Source organism: Pogoniulus pusillus, chromosome 1 (assembly GCF_015220805.1).
Source record: "Pogoniulus pusillus isolate bPogPus1 chromosome 1, bPogPus1.pri, whole genome shotgun sequence".
Taxonomy (NCBI): Eukaryota; Metazoa; Chordata; class Aves; order Piciformes; family Lybiidae; genus Pogoniulus; species Pogoniulus pusillus.
This window is the reverse complement of record NC_087264.1, coordinates 16289244-16302290: the sequence shown is the minus strand read 5'-3', so window position 1 is coordinate 16302290 and position 13047 is coordinate 16289244. Positions and strand designations below refer to the sequence as shown.

General features: G+C 41.6%; 1 protein-coding gene across 4 annotated transcripts in view; it reads right to left on the bottom strand.

Annotated features, from left to right (window-relative positions):
- Positions 1–13047, bottom strand: part of SYNE3 (spectrin repeat containing nuclear envelope family member 3) — a 73684-nt gene that overhangs the window by 27367 nt on the left and 33270 nt on the right. For 3 of the 4 annotated variants that reach the window (XR_010302065.1, XM_064142255.1, XM_064142246.1), the window contains exons 5-15: positions 10831–10992; positions 9762–10106; positions 8405–8541; positions 6322–6469; positions 5368–5550; positions 5099–5242; positions 3829–3963; positions 2725–2886; positions 1399–1562; positions 415–538; positions 84–239 (exon numbers count right to left, since the gene is read on the bottom strand). Coding sequence is in view for 3 of the 4 variants with exons in the window: in XM_064142255.1 (XP_063998325.1) it covers positions 84–239; positions 415–538; positions 1399–1562; positions 2725–2886; positions 3829–3963; positions 5099–5242; positions 5368–5550; positions 6322–6469; positions 8405–8541; positions 9762–10106; positions 10831–10992 (1860 nt within the window). In the remaining variant the exon portion in view is untranslated. The remainder of the gene's footprint in view (positions 1–83; positions 240–414; positions 539–1398; positions 1563–2724; positions 2887–3828; positions 3964–5098; positions 5243–5367; positions 5551–6321; positions 6470–8404; positions 8542–9761; positions 10107–10830; positions 10993–13047) is intronic. The other variant, XM_064142238.1, reaches the window with a different exon arrangement.

Below are 13047 nucleotides of genomic sequence, written 5' to 3'. Positions count from 1 at the left end.
TTTTGGATTTTTTTGTTTTTAATTATGAAAAAAATTGTACTAGCTGCAGTCTTTGTCTTCTCCTTCAACCCCTGAAAACCTACCTCCAGTTTGCTCTGACGTGCTTTAATTTCTGCAGTGGAAGATGAAGTTGCAGCACAAATTTTGGTCAGTTTGGTGTTCTCTCCTTGTAGCCACTCCTCAAATTCATGTAGGAGCTTCATGTGGCTGCTTGTATTTTGTCCTTCTCCTGTCCTCTCCTAGGTTACAGAATGATAGAAACAAAAAAGCCCTGATTGTTCTATCAAATGTTTTTACTGAAGGCCTAACTGGAAGGCCTTAACTTCCAATTTTGTAAGCCATACTATCAGACAAAGCCAATAAAATTATTCTTGTGAAGCTGAAATGTTAGCAAGTATAGCCTTCTCCTCTCACCTTCTTATGGTTGGGATCTGCATCTAAAAGGTGGAAGGCAGGTCCAGACATCCATCTGCTGTCCCCAAACACTATCTTCTTCTTATCAGCCAGCGGTCTATTTAACTGCTGCTTTTTGAGAAGGCTTCAAAACACAAACCCAGGGACGTTAGCACAGTGAAACAACTAATAAAACATATGGACCAGAGGTATGGGAGACATCTCCAGTGAAATGGCACTATTCTTGTTATTATACTATTATTACTACTAGCAGCACTACTACTACTAAAGTTATTTCCAACATCTTTTTAACATAAATATATCAAGACAGAAGTGTCTCAGAACTATAGAACTTGTGCTGTTTTAATATTTCCAAGTGTTTTATTTTCCTTTCTTCAAGGGAGTGAGGTTTTCCCTCCCAAAATATACTACCTTGACAATATACTTTTCAGTCTGATAATGGCATATTTTTGTGCCTGTTCTGACACTATGTATAAATTACAATCACACATGTAATACAGTACTGAATTTGGCAGACTAGCAAATGTGAGCAGCAGCTTGACACTGCACAGCAAGGGCAAAATAAATGAAGAACACATTGGCCAGCTAAGAGAGAATTTGAGCTCTCTTGCAGGTTTGCAAAGGGCAAAATTCCTAGTCCAGATAAAGCTTCTGTGGCGGTATCTCCAGATCAGACAGCAAGGAGAACAGGATGGTTCAGCAGAACAACGGAAACCACAGCATAAGTCTGTGTCCTGCTTCCTCTGATGCAGCCTGGTAGAGAGAGGGTGAGCCAGGTCCTAAGGGGACAGTGCCTCCTCCAAGCATGAGGTAAAGCTTCATAGACTGCTCTGGTCTCCAGATTCCCTAAGATAGTTTTATTGAAAGTAATGATTTCCTGCTTACAAATGGTGAGATAAAAATCTCACCTTGCTCCTAGTATTTTAACATAGCTATTCACAATCACACCACAAAGCATAAAGCATCAAGCACATGAACACTTACCCAGCTGTCATTTCTTTCAGTGTCCTCCATGACTCCTTTAGCTGATCCAGCTCTGCCTGGACATGGGCAGTCTCCTCTGGGGAAGAATTCTCCATGACCAGCTGGCCATGAGCTTCCACGAGGTGCAACTGGATCTCCTTATCTGGAAACTCAGCTAGCCATCTCTGAAACACATAGCCCTTAGAGTTACTTCTAGGTATCCCGGGTAAAGCAGAGACTATGTCAGACAAAAAGCCATGTTCAGTCCAGGATTAAGCTGGTTCTGTTGGCACTAGATAGAAGACACATAGTGGGGGAAAACATTTACTGTGGATCCTTGTAAAGAGCCAATACAGTTCAAAGAGCTGATGCCAAAACTGAAAGGGCACAAGTGACAGCACAAGCGAATGCACCTCCTTCTGTGGTCTTCCCATGAGGGGTCCAGAGGGCTGCAGCACCTCTCCTATGGAGACAGGCTGAGAGAGTTGGGGCTGTTCAGTCTGGAGAAGAGAAGACTCCAAGGAGACCTTATTGTGGCATTTCAGTATCTGAAGGAGGCCTACAAGAAAGCTGGTGAGGGACTTTTTAGGATGTCAGGTAGTGATAGGACTAGGGGGAACGGAGGAGAATTAGAAGTGGGTAGATTCAGATTGGATGTTAGGAAGAAGTTCTTCATCATAAAGGTGGTGAGACACTGGAACAGGTTGCCCAGAGAGGTGACAGAAGCCTCATCCCTGGAAGTATTTAAAGGTCAGGCTGGATGGAGCTCTGAACAGCCTGATCTAGTGCAAGGTGTCCCTGCCCATGGCAGGGGAGGATTTGAGCTAGATAATCTCTGAGGTCCCTTCCAGCCCTGACAATTTTATGATTCTATGAGTTATCTCAGTTCCCTGTATGAAAAAAGGCTGCCAGCTAAAGTTAACCTACCAGAGTGAATCCAGCATGCAAAACACTGCTACACAGGGGAAAACTAGCAGGTGTGGAACAGCTCAGTACAAGGCTGGCTAACAGGGTAAAAATGTTTGATGTACTGATGAGTACCTACAAGCAAAGGCAGGTTTTGTCCAGGGAGATCACTATGGCAGGAAAAGCTCTTTTTCAAACCACCTATCCTCTGATAATACTTTATCTACCTCAAAAGTTCCTAACCATTTCTCATGGTTTCTGTCTCTTAACTCCACATCTCATAGCACAGGCCAAAGCAGGAAAGCAGCAGCAGCCAACAGGAGGAACAAACCATAATTACTCTCCCCAGTCAGCAAACCCTCACTTAGAAATCCTCCACCCTTAATGTCTGAATGCATCAAGTGAATAATTCACATCTTACACCCAAGATACTCTTCTCACCTCAAGGCCTGCCACCCTGCCTTCAGTGTCCTGCTCTCCATCAGCACTCTGATAGGAGACCATCTTCTCCATGCTTACTGTGATCCACTGCTGCAGATCAGAGAGTTTGTTGTTATATGCCCAGTGCTTCTGAATATGCTCCTCACTCTGCTGTATCATCATCTAGAAAAGATAAAAGTCAGTAACTAAACACAGACAAAAAGTAGTTTAATTACTGAATTTAGCACGGTGGCTGCTGGCAAAAAGTTAAAAAACAGCTGTTAACGAGAGAAAAAAAAATATCCTTTAGCATCAGTGGCACCTATGAGCTCCTGCAGGCCTGGATTTAACCACACGGTGGGGCATTAAGCACTAAAATGGCTATATTTTCATCTGAAACAGAAGAAAGAATATGATGGGATTTTTTGTTTCCCGGTCAACATTAAATACAATCTATAGTCCTTCAATCAGAAATGATTGTATGGACTTCTGACAAAAATACAGTTAAGCATTAAATGGGATTTACTGAGACTGAAACTGGAATTCCACAGTGTGGATTAGGGTAACATTTTATCATATATATTTCTATGTTGACCTGCATAACTTAAGTAATTCTATAAGCTCTTCTTCTGAAGCTGCTTTGGAAGGTCATTTTATAGCTATATTTGCAAGGTAAAAATGCTTCAGGTCAAAACAAGTAATTACGCAACACCTTTTTCTCATTAACTCTTAGGTCACAAAGCTGCATCAAAACTTTTTATTTAAAACAAACAAACAAAGCCTTGCTATGCAGGAATCTGAAGAAATCTATATCTAAGCACCTCTATGACAATAAAACTATGATGTCTTTTGGTCAGAAATCTCAGGCCTGCTCTATAAATAATGTCTATAGATGTAAAAATCTGTGTGGCTGGTATCCCATCCCAAAGGGAAATCACGTTACGGATGAACAGAGAATCCTAGAAGAGTTAGGAAAGGCTTAAGCACCAGTGCCTTCTTCACCTGAAATGAAAGCAGCTGTCACTCCAAGCACATATTCCCATATGCTCAAGGATTTTTAAAGAATGCTTTTAAATAGTGACAACTGACAATTCCTAAGAAATTCAAAACTCCTCCTTCTGTTACCTCCAGTGATCTCTTCAGGGCCTGAGAGTCAGATGCAAGTTGATTCATTTCATGCCTGCATGGGGTATTTGATGGAACAAGCTTCTCTACCTCATCCATTTGAATTGTAAGCTCTGCCAAATCATCTTGGATCATCTACAGAGAAAGAACAAACAAAACCAAACCAAATCAGATTCCATGTGTGGCATGGACTTCCACAAAACATACACTAAATGTATCACAGTATCACAGTATCACCAAGGTTGGAAGAGACCTCACAGATCATCAAGTCCAACCCTTTACCACAGAGCTCAAGGCTAGACCATGGCACCAAGTGCCATGTCCAACCTTGCCTTGAACTACCCCAGGGACGGCGACTCCACCACCTCCCCAGGCAGCCCATTCCAGTGTAGTTTCTTTTGATAGCATGAGGGGAAAAAAGTAAAGGAACAGTCACTGCCATTAAGAAAATTAATTTATTTTAATGTCTTCTGAAACAAATGGCTAGATGTTATCACATGTCACCCCTTGATAACAAAAACAAGAAATTGCTGAGAAGCCTCCAGAGGAGACATGGTATAATTAGCTAAGTACTGCAAAGACCTATGGTGATGACACCACTGCGGTCAGCAAGGGTGAGGTGACACTGTATAGCTGAATCATCATAGCTTACTACAGAAGAAAGGGAGAATCAGACCACCCCTCTCTTCCCTTTCTGCTCTTCTCTCCCCTCTCCCACCTACGCAGGCTCACTGCATTCCTTCAGTAGACTCTACTGCAAGTCAAATCCTTTGCTGAATCATTTCAAAACACTAACCAAACAGAAAATTATCATCTTTTTCTGCTGATTGTTTTTTAATTATCTTGGCCAGCTGAATTTGTCCATGGAGTAAATCCAGGATGCATCAAACTGTGACAAAATACAGAACAAGAAGAAGGAGACACAGAAAGTGGTGGGGTAACGGGAATCTAGTCAGCTAGATTGGTTCAGGTTATCTTGTGCAGTCTCACTTCTAGTGGAAAGTACCAAGATACATTTTCTTTTGTAATAAAACTGCCCCAAGGTGTGGCACCAACAACTTCTTGCTGCTTGTTCCTTCCCTCACATATGGTTTGTCAGTTCTTCAGCTGCATTGCTACAATTTTATCTACTCCATGCTACTAACAGGATCAAATGAAATTATCTAATACGGAGTCAAGGGGATAAGGAGCTATTTTAATGCTATTAAAATATGAACAACAGGATCACAATTTACTGAGGATATCATGGTCAAACATTTCTGCAATGTACCTGAAGTCTCTGGAGTTGTGTCTTTCTACCCAGGAGGTCAGCCCGTGGTTCCTTTTCTAGATCTAATTTGGCTTTTATGGCAGATAATTTCTTCTGCAAAGCTGCAAAACCAGCATCAAAGTCCTTATGTTGCAATATCAAATTCTAGATGAAGAAAGAAAAATGATCCAGCATTCAGCACATACCCCTGGGCACTACCTTTTGTCAAACAAACACCAAGCTACAATATGCAACAATCCATACATTAATATGTCATCAACCCAGCTCACCTGGAGTTTGTTCTTGCTTTGCAGCAAACTTCTGTGCAGAATTTCTCTCTCATTTGAAGCTTCAGCTACTTCTTGAAAGAAAGACTTTGCTTGTTCCTCACCAAGGACATTGTTTAACAAATCCTTCTTCAGCTGTAATGTCATGAACTTCTCTTTGAACTGGGAGCTTAAAGTTAGAGCAGCCTAAAGGAGAAAAATTCTTTCAATGACATTATATGAAAAAAATTAATTTCATGTAACCATACTACTCTCACACAAATCACACAACCAAGGCAGTACAACAGTCAGGTAAAAACAGCATGCTGGGCTTACAAAGGGTGACAGAAGGTACCTGGACAGTGCCCAGTTAAAGGAAAAGTCTTCCTGATAATGTTAGAGGCACCAGGTCTGCATCCATTTTGTGAACAGAAATAGAGGAATGCTGTACTATGGAAAGAGTTGTCTGTGCAGAGGAGAGGCCTAAACAATCAACAGAAAGGACAGCTTGAATGCCCATCCTGAGGATAAACTCCACCCTTGTTCACAGATATATTTATACTGGTGGTCACCGGGATGACTAAGTACAAACATACCTTGATGGGCATATGCAGAAATGCATTATAACCCCATAACTATATTACTATATTCTTCTTGAGAGTCCAGAGACTTCTCACCCAGGGAGATCTGGGCTAAGGCTGAACAGGATTATCACAGTTGTTAGATATATCTAGCACTTTAATTCAGCACAAAACTCAGCTGACAACTCCAGTTAACCAAATGAAAGGCAGAAATTATGTAAGACATTCTGCTACAGCTAGAGCCAAGTATTGACCTCCACACTGTGGGGCTTCTTGCCATACTGGAAAGGCCCTTCCAGCTGCTGCTGTCTAGCAGGTGTACGTAGAGGCAGCTGCTGACATAGCTTGGACAAACAAACCAAATACCAGTTTCTGAATCCAGTAACAGGCTTGCTACCTCAATGTGAGCCAGTGCTGGCTCTGGAGTATCCAGGAGCATATGGACTGAAGGCTTCCACTGTTCAAAATCTTGCAAGGGATTTTGGAATAGTCTTCTCAGCCGGGTTTCTGTATCAGTAGTCATTTTAGATGTCTTGCTTCTAACACTGCAAGGATAACATGACATCCAAGACAAGGATTATGAAGAAATCCAGGACCAAATATCCTATTCATTAAGGCATGATTTAACACAATACTCATGTGTAAGCTATTCCAATACAAAAGACTCAGTCTTTTTTGCTCTCTGAGCCTAGTGCTGTCTACTGACAGCTGCTCTGTCAGTCAGAGACATCAGACAAAACTTTATTTAGACACCAGAAGACACATTTGTCTCTTGTGCAACTGAGTATCAGAAATTACTTTGCCTTTCTAGCAGCCAGCAGTCTTCCCATATACGTGACCTTTCTCAGCTGCTATCAACAGCACGATTTAACAAATCGCATTATTGGAGCAGTCTCATTGACTGATGGAAGAAACAAGCCAAGACCGCCTAGAGTTTAACTGCAGTTGCCTGTGTTATTTTTTATGTTACCATGTCTTTCTTCTTTAAAAAGTTACATTAAGAAATCTTTTATCACCACGTTATGCACAAAAAGAAGAAAATGCTAATTTGTTTTTATGTTTGTTGTAGAACCACTTCTATTTCTATTAGTATATAGGCAATTCTGATCAAAGCTTTGTGTTTAAATCAGTATGTATACACATATATGCACAGCTATGCACGTGGACATATGCATACCTTGGGGGAGGGGAAATGAAAAAGAAATAAATAAATCAGTATTCATTAAATACCAAGGCTTCTCTTACAAAGGCTTATACAAAATAAAGCTGCATAACAAAGCCTAACTGCCTCCTGTTTTCCTCTGCCCTCCTGAATTCCATGTTTGCAGAATCCTATTTAATATGTCAGAATGCAGCCCAAATAATCCATTCATAGAGGAACAGCATCCTGCAAATTCACAAAAGAAGCAGGCAAGAGAAATGCCAATCAAGATTAACACTGCCTTTCCATAAATCCAGAAACAAGAATCTTACCTGTGTCGCTGGGACATTATGGAGCTAAACAAAGGCAAGCTCGCAGAGGCCAAAAGCTCCGCAAATAGAAAGCTCTGACATTACATGTCCTTTGCCATTTGCCCTGCTGCCCGTGCCAGGCTCAGAGTGAAGCTGCCAGACTTTGCAAAGAAGCTTTGGAGAGAAGCTGGCAAAAGAGCAGCTGCCATTTTCTATACAGTGGCAACTCCCCTGCCTCCTCTGTTTCTCTTTCCAAGTTGTTTACTTGTTAGTTCTTAAATTGAAATGCTTTCCCATAATGACCTATAGCCCTTCCAGCAGGACAGCATACAGTACACAGGAAGATAAGCTTGGATACAGTGAAAAAAACTGACCTTTCTTTTTCCTTAATAAAAAAGATCCTTTCTTCTAGTTTGCAAAATTTGCTGCAGCTTCTTCACTTCCTGATTCCAGGCAGCCTGGAAACGGAAATGCTGAGGCCTAGGGAGAGGCTAAACTTTCATAGTTTCCAACCCAAGGCAAGTTGAAAACAGGAATCATGCATTTCAGCCACCAGGAGAAGGAGAATAAGCTCTGCCAAATAATTGCTAAGTCTGATGAGTCACCACAACAAACTGAATAAGGGAGGGCTGTAATTCTTCTGAACCGTTTACTACTAGAGTTCCTGGCCTGATTTTCTAGTTGCTGTCATGAAAGGCAAGCAAAATACATAAATTATTATTATAAAATGCTAAGAAGATCAAATCAGCTGCCAACAATCTAATTTTCTTCAAACCATACACTATGTTAATGATCCAAGATTATTGCTTGAAAATGGCCAGCAGCCCTACACCTCCTAGCAAATGGCTAAAATTACAGGTTTGCTGACATGCGGAGGTGGATGTAATTAGCAAAAGCTTTGCTTTTCTATCCAGCAGCTACAACTGGATGGCATGCCACTTTTTTTCTTAGGCCCTTGTCAGTCCCTTCAACATCTAAGAGAAAATTTACACCACCCCCCCATCCAGTAGGAGCAGACTTTTCACTACCTCTGATATTGCTGTATTGCAGAGACAACACTCTCAGCGAGTGGCTGCACATCCCGGGAAAATCGTAGAAGCTCCTTAAGCTGAGCCTTCAGCCTCTCAACCTTGGACTCTTCTGCAGCCAGAGCTGCTCTTGTTGCCTTAATCATAAAAATAATGAACAGATCACACTTTATGTAATGCCCAGAACATGAAATACACAGCTGTCTCTCAGGGTATTCACTTAGTCCCTTTTCTTCTGCCTTTTTTTCCTAGCTGTAAGGAATATGGACTTTGCTATGGCAGAAAATACTCTCAATAACAGTTCTGTTCCTCTCCTCACACTGCCTAGCCTCTTCATATGATTTGCAGGGTTCATTGTTTGGACAGAGGAAATAATAAATAGGTCCAGTTTCTGTTCACTGATTGCAGTGATGCATTAATATGAGTTGCATTTTTGATTCAGCCTTAAGTGCATCTGTTTGCATGAACAGATGTTTCTCAAAGACTCACATATACAGAATGTTAATTCTAGGGTGATGTAGGGAAACAAAACCAAAAAATCCTCCATGCAAATGTACCTGGATTGAAGCAGTCTGTATTTTGTGTATCCTTTTTGCATAGACTTTCTCCAGCTAGTCCTGCTAAGTTCCAGACATACAAATAGCAATGAATTCACTGAAGAGACAGTAATTGCAAAACTAGCCCTCGAGAGGAAGTGAGTGGTAAAGATTCTTATCTATTTTACCTGTGACAAACATTTTGCACTCATTTGTGCAACAGCCAGAGCTGTGATCTGCATTAGATAGTACTGTCCTGCTCTGGCAAGGGAGTTGGACTGGATGATCTCCTTGGGTCCCTTCCAACCCCTAACATCCTGTGATCGACTTTGATGTGAACATTGCATTGCTGCAAAATTTGGGCTTTCTTAGGAATGAAGATGTCTCTGGCAGAAAAGGAATGCAGGTGTCCACCTTATACAGATGTATACAATGTAGAAACGGTCTCACCAAATACCCTAGAAGTGTGTGTATTTGTATACACAGTGAGGCATTATTTTCCTGCTTCTTTTTAAGTAGAGCAAATTGTGTTCTTTGCTCTGTGTTGTGCTCTTTTTGCACATGGTTGCTCTGAACTCCAGACTCAAATTCCAGCATATCCTCTAACCCCAGTCCCTCTGTGCAGAGTGAGACAAAGGTTAGAATAGTTGATTCCATTGTTGCTATTCACATTTTCCTCAGCCTGTTTCAGACACACTCGTACTCCTTCTTCATCATCTTTAACCAATGTGACAGGAACCTGCTGAATGTGACTATATGTGTTCAGTCTATGACTGCACTTGATCCCGCTGGTTTTAGGCATACAAAGGCTAACAACTTACATTGCATTTTCTCCATGAAGCTACAAACCCATCTTCAGTCTTTTCCACTTCTGCAGAGTCCAGATCACTTTCTAGTCTCTGAAGATCTTTTCTCAACTCCTGGATGTCTGCCTTTAATTGTCTGGCTTGGGACTCATAGTCACTTTCTGACTGCTGGATCTTGAGCAATCTCTCCTCCTCCTCACTACTCAGTAGTTTCAACTTCTCCAAGGCTTTTCTTAGCTCTTCAAGTTCATCTTTCATTCTTTCTGCTCCAAGTGGGGAAGTATTTAAAATCACCTCTGCACATTGGTTTTCAAGGTGCTTCAATTTTTTTCCACCTCTTCTAATGTTTTTGGCAATTTCCTGCAGAAAGAAGATTAAGAAGATGAAGATTAGCTGCGGGAATGGGAAGTTGGGGGGAAAGCTGAAAGCAGTAGGAAGAAAAGACCACCTCTCCTGGTTGTACATACTTTATTCTTCACTTCTTATTTCAAAGTATGTCTTTTTTCAGGTGACCTGAACCCAGGTTTGGTCATTCAACTGCCTTCTCAGTAATGCTGACTGCTGTGATTCTGAAAATATTGGCTTGACTTTCATAAATACTTGTCACCTGAGGTCCCTGACAAAGAAAATGGGAGCTATGAGCATTAAGAAATGCTAATAATCAGGATCTCTGAAAGATTTAAAGCTATATAGTTTAAGCAGTGGCACAAAATATTGGACACTGTCCTCAACACTACTATTTTTATCACCAGCTCTAAACTCAAATAGAGCCTGTGAGACTCTATTTGAATCATGTTTACCAAATATAATTCATTTAAACAACCTTAATGTGCAAGATACTCCAAGAATCACATAACTGTAGGAGGTAGGCTTTTAGAAAAACAGAACAGATCAGCCTATGACTCATACTATAGATTGGAGAACCACAGGAACTTACAGTTTTAGGACCTGATATAACTCTTCTTCCCTAGCTTATTTTGTTTAACTCTTTTCTAAAGTACACCCTTGTGTGGTTTGAAAAACATGTACAGGCATGAAGAACACACAATCCTATCTATTTATTAGAATGATATTGTTTAAGGACCTTCAGTGCCTTCAACTTGTCCTCTGCTGAAGACTTCCCTTCTTCTCTGATGCAGCAGTTTAATCTTTCTGTCACACCGCTCAGCCACGATTGGAACTGGCTGATGTTGGTACTGTACTGTTCATGTTCCTCAGTTATCTTTTCAAGCAGTTTCACTCTGCTCTGTAACAAGAAACATCAGAAGCTGTAAGGACAGTGCTTATCTGGCTTTTTCCCCCCCTTACACTGTAACCCAGGACTTAAAAACAAGAGTCGCTTTCCATGAGCCTTGACAGCACTTGAGCTCCACAAGAATTCACCGTTCACTTCAAGAATCAGAGCACAGAAGTACATAAAGGCTTGTCTACATCTTGAGTTATGATGCAGGCTCTCAATGGCTAGTCTGCGAGGGAAAAAGCTGCAAGGTTGTCTCAGGTGAATTGCTAACCTTTTCTTTCCAAAAATACCTATTGTCTCACTAGAAAAGAAACAGAAGTTTCTAGTTTTCACTTTGGGAGACACACAGCTACGTTTCCCATGCTGGTTAAAAATGAAGGTGTGCGCACAGCAGATTGACTTTATCTCTCAAAATGAGAGCAACGGAGACTATGTTAGAGGCAGGCAAGTGGTTTTAAAGTGCTCATTATTTAAGCAGGCTGTATAAAGAGTGACCATCACTTTCAATCATGTAGCCCAGGAACTTTCGTATTCATTTAGCACGTCACAAACTACCCTGTGGTGCTACCGCAGGCCCTGAAAGAAAATTCATGCTTTCAGGAAAATGGTTCATTTTCTGAGTTATGTCTGTACACCCTATAGCTAACAATCCCTGAAGTTAGAGGGGCCTGCAAATGACAAGTTGAACCCTGCTGATCCAGTCTGGCACCCCTCAAACAAGGCAGTTGCATTTGCTCAGATTATCCTTGTTTGGTAGCTGAATTTTAGGCCTTGCTGAAGGAAATTTTACACAGCTCACAAGCTCTGTTGTTTCACTAGTATGCTATCTAACCAAAGTATGATTTCCTACAACATCAGACTAATTTTTTTCTTGCCCTTCACCAGTAGGTATGCAGAGCAACTGAGGCACCCTATGGTTATATTAGAAAAAAAATTGTTCCTTGTGCAATCCATGTATTGACTGAAGCACCCTTAAGAGGCTTTACTGTCACAGACAATGGCATGAGTTTGTTTTCTGAAATACATCTGCAATACATCCATGTCTTTGAGCAGAGGTTCATCCCAGCTGCTCTCCACAGAGAACAAAGTGATAGCTGTGATGGTGAGCAGAGTTTCAAAGTCCCCTCTGCATTTCCCTCATCTTTGTGAAGCTTCTGAGCACATCCTTGTACCCATCAACCAGCCTGATGCAGCAGTGGGCCATCGCCACCCTGTCAGCCTTTCTCTAGCTAGGGCAGCAGAAGCATGGCATGAGCATCACTCACCACTGAATCACCCACACACTGCGGGGTGGTGGCCCCTCAGGAACTCTGCCCTTCACGTTTTGGAAAGGTTATGTTTACAGCACAGTACAAAGCCACCACTCTCCCAGTGGTACCACACCAGTCTGTTTTCAGCACTACCACTGTAAACTCTCCTGATTTGTGCAAATCAAGACTGATTCCCCTAGTGATGGTTGACTTGTCTTGGGAGAAAATAATGAAAGCTAAGGGACAGTTACTTCCCATGGAGGATGAAATGCTACCCAAGGGCAGGACCCTCACACACAGCATCACAAAATGCTGGGGCTGGAAGGGACCTCTAAAGATCATCTAGTCCAAATCCCCTGCCAGAGCAGGATCACCTAGACTACATCACACAGGAACGCATACAGGTGAGTTTTGAATGTCACCAGAGAAGGAGACTCCAGTGTTCTGACACCCTCACAGTGAAAAGTTCTTCCTTATATTCACATGGAACAGTCTATGCTCCAGCTGCCCCTTGCACCACCTGTGCAAACATGGGATTAGTTGAGGACAAAAAAAACAGAATTATGAATGCAGACTTCCGTGGCTGAGATGTATCCAGAACATCTTACTCGTATACCAAATTCTCACATCTGCAGAGATACATACAGGTTAGATTACTCCTAACTTGACTCAAGTTAGGGACTTGAAGAACACAATCTTACAGTGGTGTAAATGGACCAAAATTTCAGTAAAACAAGTCAGCCCAAGCTTATTGAATGCAGGGAATCTGCATCTGGTTAATTTGTTGCATTGACAGAAGTTTCAAAAGGAG